The sequence below is a fragment of the Ixodes scapularis genome, unplaced genomic scaffold (genome assembly GCF_016920785.2).
Source record: "Ixodes scapularis isolate PalLabHiFi unplaced genomic scaffold, ASM1692078v2 PGA_scaffold11__112_contigs__length_91849675, whole genome shotgun sequence".
In the NCBI taxonomy this organism is placed as follows: Eukaryota; Metazoa; Arthropoda; class Arachnida; order Ixodida; family Ixodidae; genus Ixodes; species Ixodes scapularis.
Window position 1 is genome coordinate 81490825 of NW_024609837.1, and position 27690 is coordinate 81518514.

Genomic DNA, 27690 nt, shown 5'->3' on the forward strand with positions numbered 1-27690 from the left:
TGGTGTCCTTTTTTTCGTGTAAGGCTCTTTGTGCTGCTCACTGTTTTGAAATCTGTGTCCAGAGATTCAGAATCGTTGAAAGTGTTGCCTTCTTCGATTAGTTCATCCCTCGAGGTTCCTGTAACTGAGTCGAATTGACTGGGGCTCTATCCTGTTCTTTTTGGACTCCCACAGCGACTAGGAAGAGGGAAGTGACGTCAACATCGCATCAAACACAGATTGGATGTTGATTGGTAAGAGCCGCTGATGACGAATTTCCACAGAAGAAAACAAAGAAAAAGTGAGCTTTGTTTTCTTTTGCGGAAATCCGTCATCAGCGACTCTCACCAATCAACATCCGATACGCGTTTGCTGCGTTGTTGACGTCACTTCCTTCTCCCTAGTTGCCGTGGGAGTCCAAAAAGCGCCACATAGGGATCCAGGTCTCTGCGTCCGATTGATTAGTTTTCATTCAAATGCAAGGTTGGTCGGCCATGTTAGTTGAGTCGATGTGGAACCCCAAGCCTAGGCGGCTTGATGGAGTGGCCCACCTTATGTGCTGATGAAGGAATATTCTCGTTGCTGATTATGTTTATGTAATATATGCGCCAAGGCGTGCTGAAGACGACGAACAGCAAGGGGCCCAGATCGGTGCTCGTGCTGGGACTCGTGCTGCTCGGCATTCGAGGAATATGCTGGCTGTATTCCAGCATGTACTGTTCCGGACTAACCTGTAAATAGTTTGTATATAAATGTACATAACAGTTTAAGGATCCGAAAAGGTCTTGGTCTTGCCCTGCTGGCGGTAATGTCAAAATTAGGCCAGATTTCTTGGAGAGAGATACGCGGATTTTCTTTGGCTGTACTTCGTCGTCCTTTTTCGGTTCGGCCTGGTTACGTCTGCTCCGTCCTTTTCCAACCGCCCGAATTTCCCCCTCCCCCCCCCCCCGCTGCCCTGCGTGCTTCATCCCCTCTTCTTCTTCCTCCTCCTCTTCGGCTTGTCGCTCGATCACTCATCACACACGCAAATTATCCCGCGCCATCAGGGGAGGAATCGGCGCGGCCATTGCTCCATCTAATGCAAATGAACAGGGTGTCCTGTATTCCCCCCAGTAAAGTATTTGGTTTCCTTGTGGCCTTCACGATCGCTTATGAGCAATGGGACTTTTTGAGCCGCGTGGGGGTACGACCGCACTACCATGCTCTACACCGCCTGAGCTGTCCTGAACAACTTATCCACGACCCCTGCGATTGAAAATGTGGGCAATTATACTTGCTTGATATAACTGTAGTGAGCCGATTGAAATAAGTTTTCTGCTTACGATGATTAAATTCTTGTCAATACAAGCTCGTTTTTTGAGGAGATGAAGAGAAAAAGGTGTTCCGCATAAGTCCCTGCAGGCAGTCGACCTCATGACCTGTGGGTCTAATTACTCTAGAAACTTGTCCAACTGAACCCCGGAGTAAAGAGGACAACAAGATGAGGAGGAGGTGCCCCTCCGAAGGAATTAAAGCTGCTGTAGGATCGGTAAAGTTATAGCGACCCCTTCTATACCCTGTTTCACCTTATGATGTACAGCAGGATAGGCTACCAGCGCGAGCTCCTTGCTCTGGGCACATCTTGGCGGCACAAGCTTTTGTGCGTCAAGAGCAGCTCAAAAAGCTATGATCTCGCGCATCTAGCCTTCGCTGCGGTACGACATAAGGTGAAACAGAGTATAGCTGTCGCCGGAGGGAGCAACTACTCTCCATGCAAAGGTGGTAAGAGATCGCGCCTATTCACTCTAGCCCGGCCATTGTTCTTTCAACTGCTGAACGTGGCAAGCCCATGTTCATTGGCACCATTGGCTTCAAACGAAACACGTCAACAGAATAACGCGGCTGGGAAACTTGCACTGCAGAACCCAGGAAACATTGACTCAAACCACGCAGCCACCCGTTTTGATCTAGATGACCACCGTACCGGCGTGCTAAATTTCTCACCCATGTCGGAGACACTACACTCATAAAACAAAAAGGGTACTGCAGTACCCTTTTTAAGAATGTAACCGACTCGCACACAGGGCAACCCCTTTTGGACGTAACGTCCAAAAGGGATTGCCCTTTTGGACGTTGGGGTCGACTACAATGGACGGCAAGAAACCGTTTCTGTTGACCGTCTGAAGCCAGCTCACCTAGAATTTCTTCCTAATGCAAACGACGCTGCCCATCCTCATATCCTCACCGCTCGCCCAACCACTGACCCCTGCTGCCTCCCTTCAAGTCAATTCCCCCGAAGTCATTCGATGCGAACTAATATACTGCCCTACAACTTCAACCGCCACAAGCCCTGCGCGCCATTTCAAGTCAACCGATATGGCTCCAGACACTTAGGAGCCAAAACGTCTGCGCCTGCCCTCGCTCGCGCCACGAGCGTGATACAGCGCAAACGAAAAGGACCTCGACAAGTTTCGTGGTGTTTAGCACCTACTCACATATGGGACTAGCACAAATAAATGTCTATCTTCTTCGGTTGCGGCGCAGCGAAGGGAGGGGAAGGTGAGTATTTGTGGGCATTGGCATACATTGACCGCCCACAGATGAAAAAGAAGAAAGGGAGAAGGAAGGAGCTCGGGACACGAGAGATCAACGGGCTCTCAAGCCGCGCGCTCGACCGTTCCGGCAAGCAGTGAACATCACCGACCCGTTTATCCTTGTAAATAATGTACATAAATATGTAGTGCCAAGACTTTGGTTCCTACACCCCCTTCAACGAGGGTACAAACTTACCCTCTGGGTTAGGGTGCAACATTGCCTCCTTTTGGAGGGAACCTTAGTTCCTTTTAAGGTTAAAAGTGCATCCTTTGAAAGTCAGCTTTTACCTCCTTTAGGGGAAAACTTCACCCCCCCCCCCCCCCCTGAGAGGTAAGACGACATATTTGAGAGTGCTGCTTTTACCTCCTTCTGGAGCCAACAGCACCTGCTTTGGGGTACTGGTTTTCGCTCCATATGGAGAGAACAGTTGCCCCATTTACGGGGCAATAGTACACGCCCCTAGTTTCAACTTTTCCGTCTTATGGAAGGAACTATGATCCACTTTGGGGTTAAATGTACACGATGAGGAAACAGCTCAGAAAACATGGACTAAGAAGAGCAAACACGACAGCAAAGTGCAGTCGTGTCGTGTTTTTTCATCGTAGTCCGCGCTTTCTGAGCTGTTTTCTTCATCATGTATAACATCTACGAACTGGCCCAGTTCACTACCTTATTTCAGGTTAAGTGTACACTTGATGGAATCACTTTTCCCACTAAAGGAAGGTACTGTGGCCCTTTGTGTGTGTGATAGTACATGCTTTAAGGGTAGGCCTTATAGTAGATGAAGACGGCAGAAGTTCTGAAAGTAAATGACGTTTTATTGTGGCTGTCACAAACAAAATAGCATAAGAATCAGTAGCATGACTAGTCATCTTATAAAAGCTCATAGCGCAATAAAGGCATTTGGAACAAAACTTTTGGGACTCTAATTTGCGACAGTCAATAAAACTATCACAAAAAGTGCATAAACAACCAGTTTCTAACCGGCAAACAACAGTGAATGCTTGGAATACTGCTTGGAATAGCGAAGCTTAATCAGGGTGAACTCAAATGACGGAGTCTTGTACAAACCAGAATCAAAATCATCGTAGTGGGATATAACATAGATTCAGTATCACACATATTATAAAAAGCTATAGAAACCAAAACATGACTAGTAATGACTAGTGCGTTGCAACTCAAGCACAGCAGTACACCTTGCCCTTCCTATCCACAGTAGCGGAAAGAATGCTCGAGTAGAGGAAAGCAGACTTTGGGATTTGCTCTTCTAATATGGAAAGAAGAAAGGGCTCGTATCTCCTGCTGCTAATGAGCTGCAACAAACTACCGCGAGGGCCAAAGGGATCTAACCCACTTGATATTAATCGCAGATATCAGTTTTGACCATCTTGTATTTAAACCCTGCAGGCCATCAAAAGCCAACTTGTATTTAGCCTTGCAAGCACAAATCTCGGTTAATATAAAACGACAACCCTCAAATGCTTTCAGGCACCGATAATGAAGTAGACTGAAATAAATTAAGTATGCCAATGCTGCACAAAGCAAAAAGCAGTGATTTTGTAAATTAAAAAAAAAGGGACTATAAAGCAACATCATCACCCTTCTGTAAATCTCAGAATCAACCATACCGACTTATGTCAGACAAAAAAAAACATTAAACAGACGACATAAAACATATTGCTAAACCTGCATAAAAAGCCATAAAAAAGGACTTTTCGGCATTTTTTTTAGGTTTGAATGCAATATGTTGTAGGTGACTCCAAATTTCAGTGTTTCAGTGCAATAAAGTTCTCCAATGCAATGAATCTGCACCTCAACTAGTGATGGTACTCAAAGTTAAAGATGAAGTAGAGGCAGAATGCAACCAGCACTGCCTCAGCAGGCGACGCGGTTTCGAGGTCTCCCTCCAGTGCCACATAGCTGGGCGCCTCAGGATTAATTAGTCTTGAGCTGACAGCCACCAGGTAGATTGCACTGCCTGCCTGGAAACAAAAAAATGTGGAAATCGTGTGATATGAAATTGTCACCTATCATCCCCAATTTAAAGAAACTGTGAAAAATATTAGATTTTTCTAAGACGCATTTGGAGCATTTGACGGGCCACTGATTCCGCCATTGAAAAGCATCAACCATACTTACCAGACGTGACCAGTTTAACTGCTGACTAACCACCGTTGACTAAAATTATCACATGGCGGGTAATAATCATAGATTAGTAAGCACTTTGTATTCACTGGTCATGTTTAAATTTGTCCCCCGATTTACTTAGGTGACTAGCAGATCTTATTCAAAGGGGTACAACTACTGTAGCAGCCTAGTATTGGCAAGTGCTGATTGTTGGGCGAGTTTGTATTGCACGTGAAAAAAACAACATGACTACGCTTTAAGACAAGGACGGAGGAAGACATACACCACGGAGCGCTACACCACATTAGCTACTCAGCACCACAGCAGACTCCCATGACCGCCAACTCTAACTGACGAACTTCGGCAAATGTGTAAATAGTCTTGCCAAAGTGCTTCGCCAGATTAAAATTGAATGTATGTTTTATTTAGACATGAGGAAAACAGCACACAAAAACAAAAACACTAAACAAAAACACACCGAAAAAAACACACTCAAGCGCATTGTGTGTCTTACTCTAATTTATTTACTCGAAGTATACCCTCAATTATCTCTGGAAAATGAACGAACACCACAAACACAAAGAAAATATAAAAATCAAGAGCCTCGTTTCAAGTGCCCAAATGCGAACAAGAGGATCAAAATAAAATATCTGACTCCGCTTACCTGCAGTAAACAGTGCTAAGAACTGTCACGAGGTGAGTCCAAGGTAGCGGGCATCCAGCACCCTCGACGAAATCAGCCAGCAACGTTGACGCATCACGAAAGAAATATATTAAATCAACTTCAAATAATGCAAAATTGAGCCATCTAACTCGCCTATTGAACGATGTGACTTTTAGAAATGCCTGATCACACGCAAAGAAAATGCCAAAACAACAATATAATTCCTAGTCTCGCTGCCGGTAACAATTTCATGACCTTATTCCGTAATATACTACTATTAATATTTGTGAAGCACACGAATAAGTAGCTCAGACATTTATATTCGGTATTTCAAGATAACGTGATGTTTTGCAAAAATGTTTATTGAACCTCGTTAAATTAAAAAAGAATCATTGATTCTAAAAATGAGGGTTTAACACTGAGTTTTACAAATATCAACGACGTTGAGAATTAAGCTCGCCGGTTGGCCGGTGCCGCCATTGAATGCCTGATCGGCTCCTGTCCTGCGAAAAAAACAACAACAATCTTTTGAGATTTTCTAATATTTTATCATAACCTCAAATTAACGACGGACGCGACACACCAACGACCCCAGAAAGAGAAAACCTCCTACCCCATCCCGCTTCAAAAGCGCATTCACACCGGTGAGGTTAGCAGTCGAGCGATGCGACATTGTGACTAGATTGCATCGCAAAATCACACTGGCGTGCGCAATGAGCGAGTCCATCGCCTTCGTCAGCGAGTCTTTCTTGAAAACTCTCAAGCAACTCACCTGCTCACTGCCGCTTTTTTTTTTTTTTTTTTTTTTTTGCAGACGATTGCATTGTGCGTTTAAATATCTAGGGAACAGGCGACCCGGTAACTCTAAACGATTTCCTAGCAGCCGTTTCCGGAGGGTGTGAATCTTGGCGAATGAGTTTAAATACCGCTAAGTGCACACATATGACTATTACACGAAAAAAAGAATGCTCAGGTACAGATATAAAATTAATAACATTGAGATTAGCCTACTTACGCTGTTTAAGACCTAAGAATAATAGACCGATCTCACCAAGCGTTCGGCGCATGCGTGACGCCAGCATAACTTTAGTTCGCAGGAGGCAGGCAGCAGTGCACAATACGGCTCGTGCCGCCTCATGCTCCACACGCGCAGAGCTCCAGCGAGGTTGTCGCATGTGCAGAAAGACTAAAGCTCCCTCGATGCATTACGGCAGCGGTGGCGTAGTCAATCTAAGTCAAACTGGCTGGTGAGATCGGTCTATTATAACTTCTAATATAAGTTGGAAGAAGCAGATTACTAGCATTGTCTCGACGGCTACAAAAAGGTTATTGCGGTTCTGACACCGGCTTCAACATGGCACTAGCAAAACAAAGTTGGTAGCCTACAGATCCCTTGCAAGACCGCTACTAAAATACGGTTGTGTTTTCTGGGACCCCACACAAAAACCGATACCGAATGCATCGAACGGGTACGAATGAAGGCGCTTCGATTCATTTATCACGCCTATAGTAAAAACGTCTCGTTCAATGAACTTCTGAATTGTACTGGGCTCCCTACATTAATATTCCCCACCGCTATCTTCAACGACTACAGCTCCTTTTTAGCATAGCTTTTTAACCAGACAGGACTGAACTTTCCAGACTATATGCAGTTTAACACAGCGCGACCGACTCGGAATAAACACAACAAAACAATACTGATGCCTCAATGCAAAACAAACGCATATCGTTTTTTTGTTTCCCTCGAGAACGATAACTGAATGGAACGATCTTTCGCGTGACGTTGTCGGTACAACATCCCAGAATGCTTTTGTATCTTCGATTTGTACCTACTTGTGAATGACGTGTGTTTATTTTGCTTGTATTTTTCATTATCTCTTCTAGAAGTTCACAGCAACGCGCCGTTATTTTTATCATATTTTACTGGCGATTATGGCGGCTTTTGTTTATGTCCCATGCTAAAAACTTTGTTTGGTCTTATAGTTGTTTTCTTCACTCCCGAGTGTAACAGTTTTCTTTTTCACCCATACTACCAAGTGTATGTACCATATGCCTTATTGGTTTCTCTTTCTGATGCTTTTGTTCATGTCAAGATACGTCACATGTATTAAAAAAAACTGCATGTAACCACTCCTGCCCTGGCTGCCAAAAACCAGCTGGCAGTATTGAATAAATAAGAAACGAAGTTATGAAAGAAGCACCAGTTTCTTTTAGAACGATGTATTCCGGAAGAAAAGTGAGGATATAGCTGAAACATCATCCCCTGCAGTCTGACACACTTTTACGAGCGTAAAACGGTAACGTTTACGCTTCGCCAAGCGCACTCAATTTTACTGCAGCACGACAATCCCTTGGCCAGATAAAGCGAAACCAGGAAACCAAAGCAGCACGAAGTAAACCATTTCCGGTGGAACTTCTTTACAACGACAGCAATAAAGAAAATAAGCATTTTGTTTCGTTTTTTATAAGTCATTTAATCAACTTTGCTCGTGCGTAGACGAGCAATCCGAACCTGAGAGTCAAATAGGTTTCGTTGTTCCGTAAACAACCCGCGATTTGTTTTTGTGGCCGGCTCAGAAGTCAGAACCTGTCTGGGTTCTCCCGCATCAACTCTGCTAAACGGCGGCAGGAATTATCACGGGTCTCCTAGGCAACGAGGCCTGAGTGCGAGATTCTTGACGTCACCCATCGGAGGCCTGCGCGGGGTAGGGATTGAAACGAGTGGTGTCAACGTTCTACACGATAATGAGAAAAAAAAAACGGAGCTATAAGACAAGCACAAAGAAAAGAAATATTTACGACTGGACAGGCGCTGTCCAGTAGACTATGTTTCTTCTCTTTGTCCTTGTCTTATAGCGCTGTTCCTCCCCTAATCCTGTACAACAACTACCAACTAGGTCAACTGCTCAACTATCTACCTTACTACGGCGTCCACGCTCGACTGGGACTCGAAGGTGCTCGGATGTGTTAGCGCTTAACGCAGCTCGAAGCAAGTGGAGCAAAGGCGCGATGTAGACCCCGGGGATCCTGGGTTGAATCTCCACCCCCGCCCTTTTTCATCTGGATGACCGCCCTACTGGCGTCCGGTCGTGTATAGCTGAACGTTAAAACACGCCCGGGTAGCAGTGGTACTTTACTGGCTAAATTTCTTTTCTCTAGCAGAGACTCCAGACGCCCATTAAGGCTAATGAACTTCCCGCTGTATAAATATATGAGCAGTGGACATGTATAAACATACACGACAGTGGACCTGTATAAACAGGTCTACTGTTGTTTTGTTCTAGGGCATTCTAGGCAGCCGGCTAACCAAGCGACTGTCGGTGTGCTGGCTATCACGGACGAAGAATCCACCACTTTCCGAGTTTCCGGTTCGAGGGTAACCCGAGGCACATGTTGCCAGGCCGGATTAGTGGCGTAGGAAAACAAAGTCTCCATCTTGCGCTAGTCTGAGGCTCCCGGCACCGTCCCGACGTCGTTCGATACGATGCCGACGCACTGTGTCGCGTTTGGGTGTCGAAACTGGCATCGGAAGGGGGAGGGGAAGAGCTTCTTTTGCTTTCCCTCTGCGAAATTCGACCCAAATCGAAGAGCGGCGTGGGTAAACGCGGTGAAGCGGGCTCACCCGACAGACCCGAGGAAGGCTTGGGAGCCGAGCCAGCAGTCCCGATTATGTGGGGCGCACTTCGTCACTGGTAAGTCGCTTCAATCGCAGCTGAGAAAAACAAACACAAAGCGTTGGGTAGTTGCATGATCGTTACATTGCCGCTCTATCAAACAGGAAAACCGTCGCTGGATAGGCACCACCCGGACCATGTGCCGACTATCTTTGCTCACCGGAAACAGCAGCCATCTCTCGATCGCTACGAGCGATGGAAACATCGCGGGTCCACTGAAGGTACGAAGTGACGATGGTCATAAAGGCGCGTTCACGCTGTGGAATTTTACTCGCGTTATGAATTCGCCGTCTGAACAAGACAAGAAAAAAGACGTGCGTCTCGTAAAAAGGATGCGCGCGTTCATCGCTTCTGGAGCGATCTTTTCTAATGCCAGTTCTTGGAAATGTATGCCCGCCGACGTTTGTGTTGTGTTCGCGCTTATTAACTCCTCTGCCTGACGACGGTTGATCGGTATTGACTGGTCTTTATAATCGTGCGCATATGGAAGCGCGAAATCTGCCTGTATAACAGTCAGTGCACCAAGTAGCCATTTTACATGACGAACCCATCTAATCGCGAGCTAGTAGTATTAAACAGCATCTTCTGGTTTGTGTGTGTCCTTGCTCGTCAACCTCAAACAAGCATAACCTTGCGCGTTTCATTTTCCAGTAAGTCCAAGTGGCCTGTACCAAACTGAGAATGTGGGCAAATCACCATAATCACACTCTAGCTTTACTTGTTTCGCCTCTGATATTGTATGTCATCTTCAAACAACGAACCAGTACGAAGTGCTGGTTCTGCGTGCGTGCAGCAGGGAGCATCACAGCCAGCAGCCCAGCCTTCTGCAGCAGCAGTACCCTCCTTGGCCCTTGCTAAGGAGCTCCCAGTTGCCGACCCCCTCCCAGAAGGTTCCGGCGGTAACCCATTCCCGTGCTCAATCTCAACGGGTATTTCGAACGTAGAGCCACTGCCCGAAGGTAAGGATCGACTACTAACTCAGTCATTGCTACTAAATTATTATTATTAGATGCGGGGCTTATTCCCTTGTCTTGTTTTCTTGAGATAGTGTTCGCAGGACCCAGGGAAAGAATGTTAGGTGACACACCATCCTGAGATGATGCCGACAGAGCACCAGACCATGCGGAGGACACAAATCTAGCCACATTCTACTTCTACAATTTTTTTTAGGAACAGATATAATTTTATACCTGTTTTCACATCAAGAACCGTAGTAAAAAAAAGTTCGCCGCCTTGTGGAGCATTACTGATTTCCACCTTTATGTAGAGAATTAAGATATATGTAGGTGCATTCTAGGTTAGATGTATGTTATCTTATCAAGACGTACAAACTCCAAAAGCGTTGCTTTTTTCTCTGATAACTAAATCTTGTAAGAACTACTTTGCCCTGCGTATGAACAATGCGCAAGACTCGCTTTTCTCTTGAGGTGAAAGCAGATGTAGTTGCGACACACTTCAAAAGAGAAACGATTTAGACATTGCATGAGTGAAGTAAACATTCAAGAATGCTAGCACTAATCATTTCACATCCCTGAAGTAGAAAAGTAAAATAATTGCTTCTCTAAAATGCTATGCACCAATAGTGCAGACGGGCACGAGCAAACACGTAGGCAAGAATGTTTCCCTTCCAAGTGCTGTCATGTTGTCGTTGCACTAAATAGCTCGTCTCTTCGAGGACGTGTTGGTACACCATCGGGACATGCGTCTAGACCGCTGCAACCACGGTAGCACTGCACATGCACAATGAATTTTCACTCAGTCTGCCATGCCACGCCAACGTTGATCTCTGGCAAAGTGCTTGCCAGCGGGTCGCGGCCGCCGGGCATACACGTGACAGCTCTCTTCTTGAAACGTGATTGGTCGCTTCTTTCGATCGTTCCAGTCGCTCGAGACGCAGCATAGAAGTTTGACCCGATCCTACTTGCTCCGTTAGAAACGACCGGGTGCTTGGTGCTCCGTTGCTATGACAGCTCGTCGTTGCAACATTGTTGGAGTTTGTAAATGTTCTGGCTGCCCCAAATGCAGATGCGTGAACGGGCCTTTTTTCATCTACGCTCATTGGTTCAAGAAACCTGCGTGTGACCACGACTTCAGTTTTTGTCTTTTGACTTGTCAGCTGGCCCATTGCCTTTGTCTGATATGATTATAGCAAGTTGCTCTAATCATACTCCAGGGCCCGTTTGCTCAAAGCGCTAGCCGCGGCTAAAGTTAGCCGCAGTACCTAGGAGAGGGATTTTGAAATCCCGTGACTGGCTCGGTAGGAATGCGGGGAAACATGGCGGCACCCCAGTGAGTAAGCGCCGCTCGCTTTGGAAATAATATATCGTTGTAGCTGCAATATCGGGCGTGTTAGTCAGCAACTAATGGTGCAGGAGGCTTTCAGTTTGCCTTACCTCACTTAAATTGTAAAGCATGAGCAATGACCTCGCCACATTATTTAGATAGTCTTTCGATTCTGGCCATTCCCTAGCCTAAATGAACGCGATAATTGTCGGCACGGCAACGTCTTTGTAAGGTGGATTGCCTTGTCTCAATCGGCCGGGTATTGATAGCATACAAAAGCAGACAGCACCTCAATAGACCTTTTTCTAAATTTCCCAAGCGCGAGGTCCATGCTACGAGTGTAGTTACATGCATTGCACGTGCTGGCGTCTGCAGTAGTAATTGTTCTAAAGCAAAAAGTCGAAAACAAATTTTGCCTTGCACGCGCGTTCGTCAAAGCCTTATTATGATTATTTACTTGGAATCTATGGTCCGCGCGCAGGCCGCAGAATTACACTCCCAGCGTTCTCGATGCTTGGGCAATTTAGAAAAAGGTCTATTGGAATGCAGTCTGCTTTTGTGTGCTATCAATACCCGGCCGATTGAGTCAAGGCAACCCACTTTCCAAAGACGCTACCATCTCGACAATTACCGCGTTCATTTAGGCTTAGGAAGGCCAAAATCAAGACTATCTAAAAAAATGCGGCGAGGTCATTGCTCATGCTTTGCGATTTAAGTGAGGTAAGGCAAAGCAAAAGCCTCCTGCACCATTCGTTGCTGACTAATGCGCCTGATATTGCAGCTTCAACAACATATTAGTTTCAAAGCGAGCAGCGCTCATTCACCGGGGCACCGTCATGTTTCCCCGCATCCCTACCGAGCCAGTCACGTGATTTAAAAATCCCTCTCCTAGTTACTGCGGCTAACTTTAGCCGCGGTTAGTGCTTCGAGCAAACAGTCCCAGCCTTGCTTGTTTTGTCACTAAAATTTTGTGTCCTTCTTGAACAACAATCCAGCCCCAAGGAGTGGTGCTGTCTCCACCTGTGTGCAGCAGGTAGCTGCACAGCTGGCAAGTGACGTCTCTTTGGAGATGCCTGAAGAGGCGGTGGAAGACCCATGCACTCAAGACTCCATAAAAGGTGTTAATTTAATTGTTTGGCTGGAGTGTTCAGACCTCGAGGTCTACAAAGGCACTGCAAAATAAATTAGGATTCCCAAAAAGATTGGATCATAGGCAGCTGTGCCATCACAACAAATATTGACTCATGGGACTATGAGCTGCTGCTACACACCTGCATGTGTACTAGGTGGTTGCTGTGATACCGTGAAGGAAATTAATTATTTAGATTATTACAGCCCTTCATATACATTTTTGAACTAAGGAAATAGCTTAACTCTGCTTAGGACATCGGAAAGAAGTTTGCTTTCTTTATTTGTTAAATGCGATAACATTTCTTTCGACTACCCCCCCCCCCACCCCCCTTCCTGTTATCTCAGTAAAATTATGTAAGTCTTATAACAAAGAATGACTGTGTATGTGCAGGATTAATTAAAGAAGATACAGTATATGCACCAGTCTACACTAGCTCCCAATTATGAGCTTGATGCTGTACACCTGTGCAATCTGCTACTGGATGGTGTAGATGACAACGTTTCAGCTGCAGTACATAAGTCACGCAGCTGACATGGAGTGAATGCATGACGTATGTATGAGCCCCCTGCATTTCATCACGAAATTACGCGTTTGCAAGTCCGGTCTTAGGGAGCCACCATCTTGCCCAGTGGGGTGCGCTTGGATGTGGCCATAATCAGATTATGACGCGTCCAAGCGCACCTCAACCGAGCAGGATGACAGTGCCCTGAAGCCGGACTTGCAAACATGCATAGAAGCTCTCCACAGGGGTACCAGTTAAAGCTACCCACTCCTGCTCATACTATTGCCAGTTAGTCATTGCGAGGGTCAGGTATAGTGTTGGCATGCTTTGCCCTCCATTTGGCACCAGCAAAAATTTAGTGTACTTTGAGGTTACAAGTAAATTCAGATGACACATAATGTGCAGTGTATTACCTGTGAATTGAACAAGCCTAGCAAACATTAGTAGACCCACTGCACATGTGTCATCCGACTTTACCTGTAGGGTCGAGGCAAGGGCAAACCCTCCTCCACCACCCTACATTGAAGCACCAGATGCAAAGGCAGATATGCACCCATGCACAAGCGTGATTGGTACATTTGCTACTACATGCTTCCGTCACACTTGCTGGAAGTTGAAAGTACTGCGGTGCCTCACTGCAGAATGGGATGAACTGAAGAGAAGCATTGTTTTTGTTTTACTGTTTAACTAAGGAAAGGGAAAACATGGCGGGCTTATTCTGCTATGCCTTAGGGCTAAGTAAGGGAATGAGAAACTTAAAGAAGAAAGTTGAGTTCATTACTTGGTGTTCTCAAAAGACAAGGAACACCACACCGATTTGTAAAGCAAGCAACACCAAATCAATTATTGTAAATCAAGAAAGAAGAGGGCAAGAAGGAGGGGGTGATTCAACTAGGATTCAATAAAAGCCGCTGATCTGGCTAGGCCCCTTGGCAATGGTTTTGCTAGTAGATTTTTATTTACAAAAAGAAAAAAGAAATACATTGGTTACAATGCCAATGCTGGATCAGACTGAGGCACATTATTCTTCATTATTTTCCTTGCCTCACCTCATATCTTTGGTGTCATGGAAAAATTAGATTATTTATGCCACATAATTTGCAGCAAACTAGGGAAAGACGTAACCTGATTATTTATCTAAATTCAGTAGAGTAGGACTAATTGCAAAGAGCTGTATGTGGTTCCCGAAAATCTACTAATGAGGAATAGGGCAACATCACTCAGCATAAGATTCATGTATCTATCTGTGCTTCCTTTACAGAAATGGAGAAGGATGCCGCTGTCGGGCTAATCATGATGGCTGGGAATCCTGAGGTGTCCAAGCTGCGTGACCTGCAGATGGCCAAAATGCAGCAGGTCATTCTTGATCTGCAAGCAGACAAACAACGTCTCGAAAGGCAGGTTTGCCACCTGCAAGCCAGGCAGCTTAGTCTCAACACTATCCAGGAGCCTAAGAACTGTTTATATTATACTGGGCTGCCTGAGTTTTCAGTTTTTCAGAATTTGTTTAATTTTCTTGAGCTTCGGGCAGCCAAGATGAACTACTGGTTAGGTAACAGAAAGACAACTGGTGAGACCAAAGACCGCACACGGGAAATGTCTCTGATTGATGAGTTTTTTATGGTCCTCGTGCGGTTAAGGACAGGGATGGCAGGCAAGAAACTGGCCCGCAACTTCAACATTTCTGAAGGGCAGGTAAGCAAGGTGTTTGTTACGTGGATCAAGTTTCTCCAGCGACAGTTAAGGGTACTGTTACAGTTTCCGACAGTTGCTGAGATTCAGCCCAACCTCCCTAATGCCTTCCACAAGTTTTCTAACACGAGGGCTGTCCTTGATGGAACTGAGGTACGTATCCAGAAGCCGTCGTCGTTGCTGGCTCAGAGGCAGACCTTCTCGCCCTACAAACACTACAACACCTACAAAGCGGTTGTTGGATGTACACCCGAAGGGTACATTTGCCATGTTTCACAACTGTGGGGTGGGACTGTGTCAGACAGAATGATAGTTGAGGAGAGTGGGCTCGTGGATCAGTTGGAGTCGGGCGATGCCATCATGGTAGACAAGGGATTCAAATTTAATAGCCTACCACCTGGAGTGCAAGTGCACATTCCGTGTTTCAGGCAGCCGAACGAACCTCAGATGCCGGAGGAAGATGTGGCACACACCCGGCGGGTGGCCAGTGCACGTGTAGTTATTGAACGCGCAATCGGAAGGATTAAGCAATTTCACTTCCTTGATCGACCCTTCCCCATCTCCATGATAGATATTGCAGATGAGGCGTTTCAGGTTTGTTGCTTTTTAAGCAACTTTCGTATGCCACTCAGCCGTGCTGAGTAGCAGCAGGACATATGTGTCGGCTTCAGTGGCAACCTTCAGCTTGATAAACATTTTAGAATAACTTCCTTCTTGTGGTTGAACTCCAGGGTTTTGTTTTTAAATGCAGCACGTCGGAGATGGTTTTGAGGTACTCTAAATGGACACAGGGTTCCGGAAAAGTTCTCACTTTAGAGCCATCAGTGAGCAGCGAGAACTCATCCGCTCGCGACCACGTGCTGGCGGGCGCCGCGCAAACAATATGGTAAAAGTAGGAAAGTCTCATCCGGGTCCGGCCACACCCGTCCGGCCCTGTCCCCCTCCCCCTCCGGCTTCTGGCGGCTGTTCGCGGTAGCAGAGAGAGCCGACGCTTTTGTGGATCTAGGATAGATGGCGCCACTAAAATTCCGTATAGTAAAAGTTTTGTCGATGATACCAGATTTTTGACGCATTTATATGCATTTTGGAAGTACAACATTTATAGAAAAGTTACCTTTTATCGAGCAGGTATTCGCACAACTTGCTATCTTTCTACAAGACTCCCCATTGACGTCACGCCGCGTGTTTCTCATGGCCGCCGCTCGCGGCTGCAGGTCGGGGAATACGTATTCCAAGTTTTACCTCGCTAGTACGTGGCGGAATCGCAACATTTCGACGAAAGGAGGTGTGTTTTCTGTCATTTGTGACAAGGTGAACAATATCAAAAGCAGAAGATGCCAATTCTTTCAACGTTAAAATCGTTGCACAGCTCCTTTAATATTAATGTAATAGAAGGTTGTTTCTCGTGCACCAACGACTTCGGTTTTGGAATAATACCCTAGAACAGTAACACAATGCATCTCGCCCCTCTTTTCACTATTTGTCTCGTGCCCTTAACTCTCACTGGGGGACATCCCCTTTAGATGAGAGAAATTTTGCAGTACGACCGCTAGCATATGGTCTCTAACGTGCATCATGCAGTAGTAATAACACTAACGCATCCTGGTTTGATGCTCATAAAAATTAACGGGGGTGGTAATCGTACCTAGGATCTCTGGGCTTTGTGACTAGAGCTTTCGCTTTACATGCTTTGTGCTGTGACATGCTATGCTCCATTTCACAATAACTTGGCGAACTATGGAGGCCGCGGCCCCCATGATCCAATAAGAGCGTCGGAGCAAGTCACATGATAAGACTCCATGGTTGAGGCCTTCGAGGCGTCGCTTTTGGGGGCACCGAGATGTCGCCAAAGAGTTGTTCAATGTTTCATTTCTTTCTTTTTTGTGCTAACTGAACTTGAGTGATTCCATCTTTATCAAGAATAAATATAAAAAAATTAATGAAAAAAAAAATATTTACAAATTTTAATGATATTTAAACCGAAAAAGTAATGCGACATTTGTATTCAGTTCGATTTTTTTTTTTTCTTGTAGTGCCGTGGCCGTTGGTGATTGCAGCCGTGTAATCAGCCGCTTGCAGGGCAACTATGGTCGAAAACGAAACCAAAATAAATTACTGGTACCGCTTTAGTGGCACAACTCTCGGCCTGCAGACAACAGCCAGTTCCTTGGTGCAGTGACACACACGCTTCCGCTATGTGGTTTTATGTGCCTCGCTCCGACGCTCTTATTGGGTCGCGGAGGCTGTAAGCTCCACAGTTCGCCAAGTTACTATGAAACAGAGTAGCACACTTGGTCACCGTTCCCCCCTAGTGCCTGCCATGATTGTCCTTAATCACATTTGGCTGTGATCCGCAACTGGCATACGAGTTTAGATTAGATATATCAAAGTATTAGATGTCCTCATTTCATTATTTCATGTGTGTGGTCTTTGGTCTCAATGTCTAATGGGCTGTGCATTTTTTGTATGATTATACATCTTGCCAGTGTGTTTTAGGAGTGCAACAATTATCATGACTATAGCTGCTTTTTACAGTGTCGATCTAAAACTCACTATCTTCCTTATGCAGTTCGGGCTATTGCTGCCTCATAGTTAGTGTGTTGAGTTCGGTCATATTGTGCATCAATTTTTACTTAAATCTGCTATGTGGGAAGTACATGAATAGATAACGTCAATTATCTGCTGTGCATCACTGTTCACATTTATGATTCTAGCAACTTTGTACAGCGTTATCTAGAACTTGCTCTTTGGCTTTAGTTTAGTATGCAGTTTGGGTGATTACTGCCTCGGAGTTTTTGTGTTCAGCTGGGTTATGTCCGGAGTTTCCTTATTTGAAAAACTCTCATGCACCAATCTTTGGTGTTTGAATATATTGCTTGGGAAGTACATGAGTAGCTAGTGTGAATTCGAATAAGCCAACGAAGTTTTGGCTACTTCGGGTCTTTTTCCCTGCAAAGTCGATTGTAATGTTAATGACTTTGACACGCTACCTCAACAAATCATGTGTTAATACAAGTTGGAGCTAGAAAATCCTTTTTTTTTTGGTTGTTTTTTTACTCTGAACAGTTTAAGAAGGAATTAGCTCTGCTTGTTTATAGGCAAATGGTTTTCTATTTATTGTAATAAACTGTAAAAATGTAAACCACCACACCCTGTGTCCTGTTTTTCTGCAGTAAACACCATTCTCAAAGACACGGGAGTGGCTACAAAAGCACTGCCCCTGACAAGCATATTTATTTGGCTCTGAAAAGAGCCGTTGTGACTTGGCGAAGCCTCGGGCTTCATGCAGGCGCTCCTTCACTCCAGCCTACGCAGCTTCTTTTTCAGTCCGGGACCGTCCTCCACCACATAAAACCCTTTGCAGAACTTCTTGAAGGAGACGTACTGGCCCCGAGCTATCAGGGCTCTTCGACGCCTCACACGGCCCGTTACCACTTCTGGGAAGAGGGCATGCTTGGCAAAGTAGATCAGCCCTGGCAGCAGTGCTCCATCAACGAACTTCTTGTCGAAGGCGATGGTCTCGACGTGCGTCGAATTGGCAACAGTCGTGTTGTTAGTCCAAAAAACAAAATCGCACCACTGGAGTCCGGTCACTGCCATCTGCCCTTGCACCTGGTAGAAGTAGGCGTGAGTCTTCTTCAGTCGTACCAAGCCATCCACAACTTCGCAGCAGAACTTCTTGTCCTTGCATGCCTCCATTGGTGTTAGCCCAATCTTCGAAGCCGGACACTTCACCTCCAAAAGGCCCTCTTCGTTGTCCTTCCTCACGATGCGGTCGGGCGATGCTGCAATGAAGCTGCACTCTGGGTGAATGTGCAGCCCAGTCTCGCGGATCTCGACGGGAGTGTCGAATGCTGCCATGAGTGATGCATAGGCTGAGACGGCGGTACCCTCGTGCGTCCTCCCATAGCGCATGGCCTCACTTGAGGCATCTGGGCTCGGGTACAAAATACCCTTGACCAGGTACTCGGGCTTGACACACTTGATGACAGCAGAGAAGACTGATGCTGTAATTCTGCCCTGCCGCTCTTTGTGCCACCTTGGATTATTGGCTTGACCGATGGTGGACCGGGTCACTTGTTCCCTCTCTTCCTCCGTCAATGTTGGAAGGGACTCCATGTGTTTTTCAACAACGTCCCGGGCATTCTCACTCCACAAATCTTCATCATCTTGGATGGGGAGCACTGGTGCCGCTGGTCCAAGTTGCTGTACACCACTGTACAGAAGCCACTGGAGGCCCGGTGTAGACACACTGAGGGCATCTCGCAGTTGCTGAATCTCCTCAGCCGAAGCAACACCAACATTCTCACAAGGGTCAAAAGAGCGTCGTTTCTTCTGCTTCACCGGCCTGTTGATCAGGTATTTGTGGAACGTGATGTCTGCAAGTGGCACCAGGGGAGCAGGCTTCTTGGCTGCAAAGAGAAATTTTGTCAGTTCAGTTCTAAAATAAGCCACATCTAGGTTTTCTTTTCCATCTTGTAATCATGTTAATAGCTTATCATCCAAGCTGCTTTATGTAGAAAATGTAGAGTTTCACTTTCATGAAAACGAACACAAAAAGCATTGGCTGTTTGGTTCCACATTTATCTAGCAATGGAGGTGAGCTTGGCTAAATAATTAAGACAGCTTGGACGTTGGTCTTATTCTCCAATATATTAGGTACGAAGTAATAACATATTTCTGAGCAAAAGATTCCTATGGAGCCTCTTTAAGGGCCGTAGTGTACACACCTTCAGCAGGCACAATCCAGGTGCAGGGTATGTCGGTGCAGCTCGTCGAGCAGGCGTTGCAGCTCTCTTCAGCATAGAGCAGCAGTGCTGCAATATGTTGGCAGGACTGGCTTTTCCTGGAAAATCGAGGCAGTCAACCAAGACCAAATTAGCGGGATTATAGCTGCACGCGTAACAGCTCTTGATTGCCTTCGTTGTACACAGGCTGTCGGTGCATGATGGAGACATGCATCTTTTACACTACCCAAGCCAAGGAGCAAGCACTGCGAGCATGAGCGATAAACCACACGAGTTTGCTGCTATACTCTTTTTCACCTTGTGTTGTACCGCAGGAAAGGCTATACGCGCGAGCTCCTTGCTCTATGGCACATCTCGGCGGCACAAGCTCCCGTGCACCAAGGGCAACTGCCAACGCTATGAGCTCGCGCTTCTAGCCGTCGCTACGGTACAACATAAGGTGAAACGGAGCATAGCACGATGGGGTTTGTCTTGGCCAATGTAACTCGCGTGTATTCGATGAAATGAGCCTGGGCGAACCGGGTATCGCTCCCAGGTTTCAAGGAGTGACCGATCTCGCTGCTTACGCGTTGGGGATAGCGTGAGCGGAACGCAATTAGCCTGACTTATAATAGGTTTGCGCATGACTTTTAACGCATGTATAAGCAAAATATCGCTCACCCAGCAACACAGCTGCAAGTGCCGCCGATGACGCTCCCGGTGCCTCTGGCGAACCACGCCGAGACTGTGTACGGCGCCTTCTTCATTGACGGCAGGCAGACGCCCCGGACGAGACCGATCCGGGAATCGTCCGATGTGTTCCATCGGACGTTCCGGACGTAGCCTTCTTCTTTGAAGGCCCATCCCCGGTGAGCTTGTCGGAGCGAGTCCGTCTTGCGGTGAAGGTACCGCCACACTTCATCTTGCGAGAGGTTGGCGAACGGCGGAGCGTTCTCAGTCCAGCCGTCGGGTGGGAACGGGAACGGGATGCTGCCGTCCTCGGCCATCCTCAACAGTTGCCGAAAGGTAGCCGAGCTACGAATACTAGGCGGAAAAGCGGCGTGCAAGAACAGTGGACCTCGCAACGTGTACAATTCAAGCCTAATGGCGGGCGTGTTTTCACACGAAGAACGCCTCGAACCCAGTTTTCGCTAGTTCGGACGTCTCCCAACAGGTAGCGCCACTTCTGCGGAAAAAGGTGGATTCCGCCCTGACTCCGGCTGGCGCCAGCCTGTGGCGCTCGCCCAGCGTGTTGAGCCGGCATTCCTATCTAGGAGGGACAATACAATATACCTTTTCTGGAGTTCAATGACATTCGGTAGCTAATATAGCAGGTTACTTTTTGCCAAACCAATGGCGGTAATGAACTTGTATTTTATGGGGCACCGTCACTTTTCCAAGCTAACGGCAGGGTGGGGAAGTGTTCACTGTGCAGTTCTTTCTCGGTCAACTCCAGTTTCCATGGCGGCAAAGATGCAAACGGTGACAACGAAGCTCGAGCCAACATAGGCGCCTCGATAAAATTCTATACACCAAGGGGCTTTAGAACCGAATCACTGATGGGCTGAGTCTGATTTAGGAATTAACGCTTACGAAGCTCCTGTGTTCGATTCCTTCGACGCATCGTACTAACCCCCCTAATCTGTAGGCCTCGCATCATCCGCTCAGAAGCATCGTCAACGTAACTCTTCATCAGTCAAAAGAAGGTCACCATTGGTACCGCACGGACGCCATCCCTCGGATAATGATAGTGATCAAACTGATGAGTGTGAACTTCGGAAAGGGTCTATAAGTCCACACAATACAATTGGTTTAGCCCTACGGCATTCTTATCTAAAAGGTGTTGCTGGATCTGTCTTCGATGCAGGAAAATGATAGCCATCTTCTTTCCATCTCTCTTTTGTTTACCCGCAAACGCGTTTAGTTCTGGTTCCTAGTCCCTGAGAAGGAGGGTGGGCTGGAAGAGAAGGGGTAAGAGAAATATCACCAACACTGATATAAGGAAAAAACAAAATGGGAAAAGGGGGGGGGGGGTGATGGAAGAAACTTTTTTTTTAATATAAATTAAGCAGCTTTTATTTGTTTTATTTTTCTTGTCGTAGCTGGCCACCAAAGGTATACGCGAAAAAGTGATGGGTTCTCACCTACATACGAGAAAGAAAACTCGCTGATAATCAAGCACAGAAAAAAAAGGAGAGAGAAAAGGGAAACTTAGTTGAAAAAAGATCCCCAGGTGGGTCGAAATTAATTATCATTCCTCCGCTTGAGCGTGTTAGACACCCTTCCTTGGTTTGGCTCGTAAAACAACCAAATTTGACTTTTGTTCCCCACCCCTGTCGCGAAAGGTATTCCTGCCTAGCCCGCTGCAACACCTTAAAGGGACCATGAAACAATTTTGCAATAGAATTTCATTCACCGCTTGTTGTAAAGGGTGTGAAAAGAAGACCAAACCACAAAAATAGAGTGCCAATAAATGTTTTCCCTGTAGAACAATCATCGAGGCTTTTTATATTTCATGCCTCGGAGAAATATGCGTGAGTGAGCCGTCGGTTTATGTAATAAGGAGCTGCCCTTTTTGGGCTAGAGCATGACTGGCATCGTTGCGTCGAGTGGACGTCTTTTGATGACACGTGCCTTGTAGAGGGCGTATTGTTCGAGTACACACTGTGTTATCTGGTACTGCCGTACGTCTTCTCTTTTCCTTTTCAAATAAAACATTTCGGTTGCAAGTACAGAGTCCTGTCGTGTCTATTCCTTTTATCGTCCTCATTTTCTGAAGCTTTTACACCCACCATGCCAAACTATAGCACATTCTGGTCGAACATATATATATTCGGGTAGTGACTTGTGCCCAATAGACCTATTGCATAATTACCCAAGCATCAAGGGGAATGTTGGAAATGTGATTCTACGCATTGCCAGCGCTCGCCTTCACCGTATACACCAACGCGTGGCACACTGTGCTTACAAACGCTGGAGGAAAGCTTCGCACGCACAGGGGGAAAAGGAGGGGGGGGGGGGGGGGGGGGGAGAGACGGCTATACATAATGACAAATACACAGCGCAAAAGGACAAAAAGGGAAGAGACACACCGGATAGAACAGAGCGCTGTTCTTTCGTCGTGTTTACCACGGCTTTCGTCGTGTTTGCCAATGCGACGCGGGCTCACTGGCTACTTTTAAATTGATGCGACCGTAGCGCATCGAATTGAGTTAGCGCATTGAATTCCCTTTGACCACTGCGTTTACATGACTTCCGATCCACCGATTACGACACCTCGCGTCGAATGATTACACCGCACCCTACGTGATCTGTCCAGAGGGGGCGGAATAGTGGAGTTCATGGGTGACTATGCGTTCTGGACGATGGCACAAAACGGAGAAAATGAGAGGAGCAAAGTTTGAAGGTGATCTTAGTCTTTCTCCTCTCCCTCCCTCTCCCCCTCCCACCGTCCTTCAGACACCCGATTCGATTCGCTAGAGTTTACATGGAGGTCTCTACTCGGCTTGAACCAACCTCTTCAAACATATCGGATCGGACTCGATTCGATGCGCTTGGCTAGCGAGTCGAGACGTTTACATGGGACGATTCGATACGCTACCTCGATTTGATGCACTACTGTCGTATCCATGTAAACTCAGCCAGTGAACCGAAGCTCCTGCTGCGTTTCACGCTTCTTTTGCCGTGTCGTATTCTGTTATTTGTTATGTCTCAGTACTGGCGCTCGCTGCCAGAGCCAGAGCAACAGCGATACAGCGATAACGTGTGCGCTGACGGCGTTGCCTTCGAGGATCCCTGCGCCGTGAGCGAGGAGCACTGGCGCTACGACGCCAAGTCGGGCAAGTTGCTGCTGCCAACCTCCATGGCGCACGTTGTCGTCTACTTGGTCTTTGCCGAGCTAATTTACGGCCGAAACTGTGTAAGCGTGTCTCTCGAGGCCTACAACTCCATCGTGTCGTAAGAACTGGTTGAGCACTAGGCGTGCGAATATATCGTGAGTCGTTTGTGTCGCAAATTTAACTGCACTTTTTTACGCCACAGGCTCGGTGCTAGACTGCAAGCTCCGGAAGCATCAAGGCGCCGCGTTGTGCCGCGTCCGAACAAAGGTGATGCCGTCGCTCGCAGCGGGCAGCTGCTACACCCCACCAAACCTGGGTGTAAGGCGAGCAAAGAGGAACTCCTGGACGGCAACTTGTGTGCAAACATCGTAGGAACAAAATCCGGGTGGTTTGGACCAGATGACGGTTTCCCTACGCTTAGGAGTGCCTCAGTGCTGAGAGAAAAGATTTCAGTGGAAGTTGTGCGCTTATCTTCAATGAAGGCTTGCCACTCAAGCGGTCGTCCGTGCAAGGCAACCATTTTCTTTTTTCTTTTTTTGCGATTCCACGCAGATTATTTATTTTCTGCGTCTGTCAGCGCTCGCCGGAGACTTGTAAAAGCTTACTCTACAACTTTTGCAGTACCTTTCGGTACAATCAACAGCCGTGCAGCTTTGCGGCATGCCGAAACGCTGCGTCGCGCATGCAAAGCGCCCGCTGTTTTGCCCACACCTGGCACGCCTGACTGATCCGGCGCGATCGCAGCGCCGTCGCAACTCAGCGACGTCATTTCCGCGCGTCGGTGTATAAGGAGTATTCACTGGCGGCCATAGCTGTGTGCGCGACTGCTGAGCGCGTGCTGACGGCGGTCTTTCAGTTTTCTAGCAACGTGCATTCCACACCATCAAAATTGTCGGTCTTACCGGCCTATGGATGGGAGCTCGTTCTGAGCATGCGCTCTAAACATCGCCCACAAATATCGCGTCTAGTGAATAACCCCTATAGTCGTTTTCTGTGCCCTGTCGTGCTCAGTCATGAGGATTCGGTATCTGGTATGCGGGACAAAAAAAATAATAAACAATTTTTACCTGGAATATGCCAGAAGATATAGTCCAGGCAAAACAAGAATGTCTGAAAATAGCTACAATATAAGTATATGGGAGTTTCATTTTCTAGTTACTTGTCATGGAATGCTCATGCTAATTATTTGTCATCTAAGGCCAGCCGCACATTAAACTTTCTCAAACGCAATTTTAGTCAGGCACCTACTAACCTTAAAGAAACATTGTACATATCGAATGTACGTCCGATTTCTGAATATGCATGTGGCGCATGGGATTCGCATACCCGTCACACCATTGAACAACTCGAACGTATTCAGAAACGGGCAGCTCGGTTTGTCTCCGGCAATTATGAATTTTCTAAAAGATCATCTGAAATACGCCGCAGCCTGGGATGGCCTCTGTTGGAAGACAGACGAAGGTACCTTAGGCTCACTTTATTTTTCAACATACTAAACGGTAGGACCAGCATCGAGAAAGAACGTTATATTAAGGAGCCCAGTAATGTGTCGCCGCGCACAGATCATCACTTAAAAGTACGTGATTATAGATGCAGAACGAACATATTTAAGCACTCTTTTTTCCCACGAACAATACAGGAATGGAACAATTTACCAACTCATGTCATCTCTGCGGCATCTTCCTCTTTTCCTACTGCCCTAAAAACGTACTGTTGAAATAATTTATCACTTTGCTCTTCTAATAGTGCCACTCACTATACTTTGTTTTCATATATTGTACAAAGTCTCGTAGTTTTCTCCTAAAAAGTCATATCCACCATTTCTGCATCACTATAGTTCTTGTGCATCTCTATATTTATCGTTGGCTATTGTTTTCTATTGCCTTACCCCCTACAATAATTCCCAGAACTGGGCGATGTAGGGATTCGAATAAATGAATAAATAAATAAAATACGCATTTTTCGTAAACGCCTTCCAGCGGCGTGGTGAGATTAAAACGATGTTTTACCGCATACCAGAACTAACGACATTCATGACGGCTGTTGTTTTGTGGAAAAGGAGTACAAAAAGGTTCGAATTAAATAACCAAAGGAAGGCTTTGACGAACGCACGTGCAGGATGACATTTGTTTTATTCTTTCTCTCTAGAAAATCATTAGTTCAGACGCCACCACGTGCAGCGTGTGTGACCACACTCGCAGCATGGTCCGTGGAGCTTGGGTTCTTTGGCAAAAGATGTATTGCTACGATTACGGGAATATTTGAAGCTGAAAAAAAATTGGGTTGTGTGCATGTTTATACAACCTAGAACTTGGCCCGCCTCAACGGGCGACGAGTCTCCCAGGTGAAGATGAGCAATTAGCCAGTGCAGTACAACCGCTAGCCTGGGGTCTTTAACGTGCATCACGCACTAGTGATACACGACCGCACGCCGGTACGATGTTTGAAGCTGAACTGAGCGTGTGTCCTGTGCTTTGTCGATCAACCCCAGCGCCTGGCATCAATAAACATTGGAGGCAATTTAATCGGTTCCAGATCACGTGGCCGCTCTGGCTGCAAGTTAAGGGGGCGAACGGGTAAACGCTGATCGTTTTCCTCTTCTTTTTTTTTTAACGAGTGCCGTTGCGTGTACAAAAAGAAAAAAAAAAGAACACGAATTGAAGCGCTTTTTTATAGTTTAATAATTTACAGCGGCGTTTACTCAAAGCACGGAAGGTTTTGCATCGCCCCTTTAAAAGTTGAAAGTAGCGGGCGCTCTTTGCTTCCTGAATTGCGTGCGAGTTCGTGTCAGTAGCCTGCGTCGATCGCGATCAAAAGCAAACAACTCTAGCTCATATCCTCAGCCGCAGTTAGTGTTAAGCCAAGACGCTGAGCAAACAGCGTGCGAAAGCAAAAAGGAAGCGCGTTTGGACACGAGGAAAAAGGAAAAGCGGAAGGACACGCCACGGGAATTAAAGTCAGAGCGAGCAAAGTGACGGGATAAGTATATAATGTAAGGATGCGAAAATGGATGGACTGGAGCCGGCTCGGCAATCGCGACGGCCCGCTGAAACCGACCACCACTCCGTTATTACGATGATCGTAATACACCCTGTACAACCGCTCGATACACTCCATTCGAGGCCAAGCCGAGCGGAACCTCGTTTATTTGTCAATTCTGGAGCCGCCGGCGCGGAAACACGGACTGCCGCAAGGATAATCTTTACAGCGCCAGACGAAAGAAACGTGAGATATACTTTGGAGAAGAAAGAAACCCGAAACGTTGTGTACCGAAAGCGGGGACGTGGACGTGGTCACTGAGAGCTTAAAAAGCCCGAGGCTTTTTTTTTTTTTTCAGGCTTCGGAATTTTTTTTTTAGTAATAAGCGGTATTACGTTCCGAGCATCTTATCTTCGTTCCGTAACCGATAAGATTAGAGCATTATACACGATGAATACCGGGCATCCAATTGCTCAACAACAAGCAGGAACATATATGTTGACCTCTGGTTGCAAAATGAGCAAAAAACGAATGATAAGGATTTAATATGACGGCTGTATTGGAAGGAGATATTCTGATCACTAAGAAACATTGCTTCGTAAATATTGCTGCATAAATTGGCCGGGAGAAGGCAATACAAAGAATTTCGATTCCTTCACAAAGTTGTCCATGGCAGGGTAAATTCGGCGGCTTTTTACGAACTATCGAGTTTCATGTTCCCTCTCGCCCGAGACAAAATATTTCAATTTTCTATCCATCTTGCTTGTCTCCGCTGTGATCCCATTGTCAAGGATACAAATTGCCTGTGATTCACTAAAATTGAACCTCGACATATTTTCATCCACTCGTGAGTTTATGTTAAATCTACGCGACTGTACGTCTGCGAACTAATCAACAATCATTTTTTGCATTATAATAAAGTTGCATGACTTTTATTGATTTAGCTTTATTATTTCCTGTATTTTCAAGTTTTACTCGATGTATGTTTAGTGCACTACACTGTACACCGAGAGGTTGTTTGTGGGCACAAAAAATTAAAAATAATTTATTATTATTAATATTAATTTGTCGGGGATTATATCCAGTCAATAATGTTCCCAACGATCGTGTTGATAGAAGTGTGTTTGTTGCAGAAAGAATAGACAGTATAAGGACGCAGTCACTGTTCGCGCATCGTGCGAAAGACGCGGTGTTCTCGCTGCACACACGGGGAGAGATTTATCCGCGGATAAGCCATAAGCATGGTCGAAGCACGTTTGGTTCGTGCATATCTATACTTAGATGATGACTGCGGACAGTGTTCAGGCATGTACTAATGCTTTTTAAAGCTACCCCCCTCCCAAAATTCTGTCCCTCCGTTCTTCCGTCCGTCCGACCGTCCCCCCGTGCCTTTCCCGCTAAATTGGGCGGGGAAATCGATATCACGAGACTTACACACGAATTCAGTTTCTCGGCTACATTTAGCGGAACAATTCACGTCACGTGACGTATACGCCGATTCAGTATCCCCGATAAATT

At 46.3% G+C, this 27690-nt stretch overlaps 2 protein-coding genes and 1 long non-coding RNA gene across 3 annotated transcripts; 2 read left to right on the forward strand and 1 right to left on the reverse strand.

Annotated features, from left to right (window-relative positions):
• Window positions 1-8864: 8864 nt before the first annotated feature.
• LOC121835160 lies at window positions 8865-9838 on the forward strand. Its single transcript, XR_006077502.1, has 3 exons — window positions 8865-9036; window positions 9123-9239; window positions 9783-9838. It is a non-coding gene; the product is annotated as an uncharacterized LOC121835160 (long non-coding RNA).
• A 4717-nt stretch (window positions 9839-14555) lies between these two features.
• Window positions 14556-15296, forward strand: LOC121835161. Its single transcript, XM_042289119.1, has one exon. The coding sequence runs from the start codon at window positions 14556-14558 to the stop codon at window positions 15270-15272; it is 717 nt and encodes a 238-aa protein (XP_042145053.1). The 3' UTR covers window positions 15273-15296.
• Window positions 15297-17924: 2628 nt separating this feature from the next.
• On the reverse strand, window positions 17925-20399 carry LOC121835101. The gene is made up of 3 exons (XM_042289038.1): window positions 20036-20399; window positions 19358-19473; window positions 17925-19039 (listed from the first exon to the last, which is right to left on the reverse strand). Exons 1-3 carry the CDS (start codon window positions 20359-20361, stop codon window positions 17925-17927), a joined length of 1557 nt encoding a protein of 518 aa, XP_042144972.1. The 5' UTR covers window positions 20362-20399.
• Window positions 20400-27690: the final 7291 nt, after the last annotated feature.

What these genes read in the sequence shown, in the direction of transcription:
- LOC121835161 (XM_042289119.1), top strand. Translation starts at nt 14,556, where the DNA reads ATGGTCCTCGTGCGGTTAAGGACAGGGATGGCAGGCAAGAAACTGGCC.
- LOC121835101 (XM_042289038.1), bottom strand. Translation starts at nt 20,361, where the DNA reads ATGGCCGAGGACGGCAGCATCCCGTTCCCGTTCCCACCCGACGGCTGG. An exon ending in ACTTGCAGCTGTGTTGCTGG is followed by an intron (nt 19,474 to 20,035) that starts GTGAGCGATATT and finishes TCGATTTTCCAG; the next exon opens with GAAAAGCCAGTCCTGCCAAC. An exon ending in CTGGATTGTGCCTGCTGAAG is followed by an intron (nt 19,040 to 19,357) that starts GTGTGTACACTA and finishes TTCTCTTTGCAG; the next exon opens with CCAAGAAGCCTGCTCCCCTG.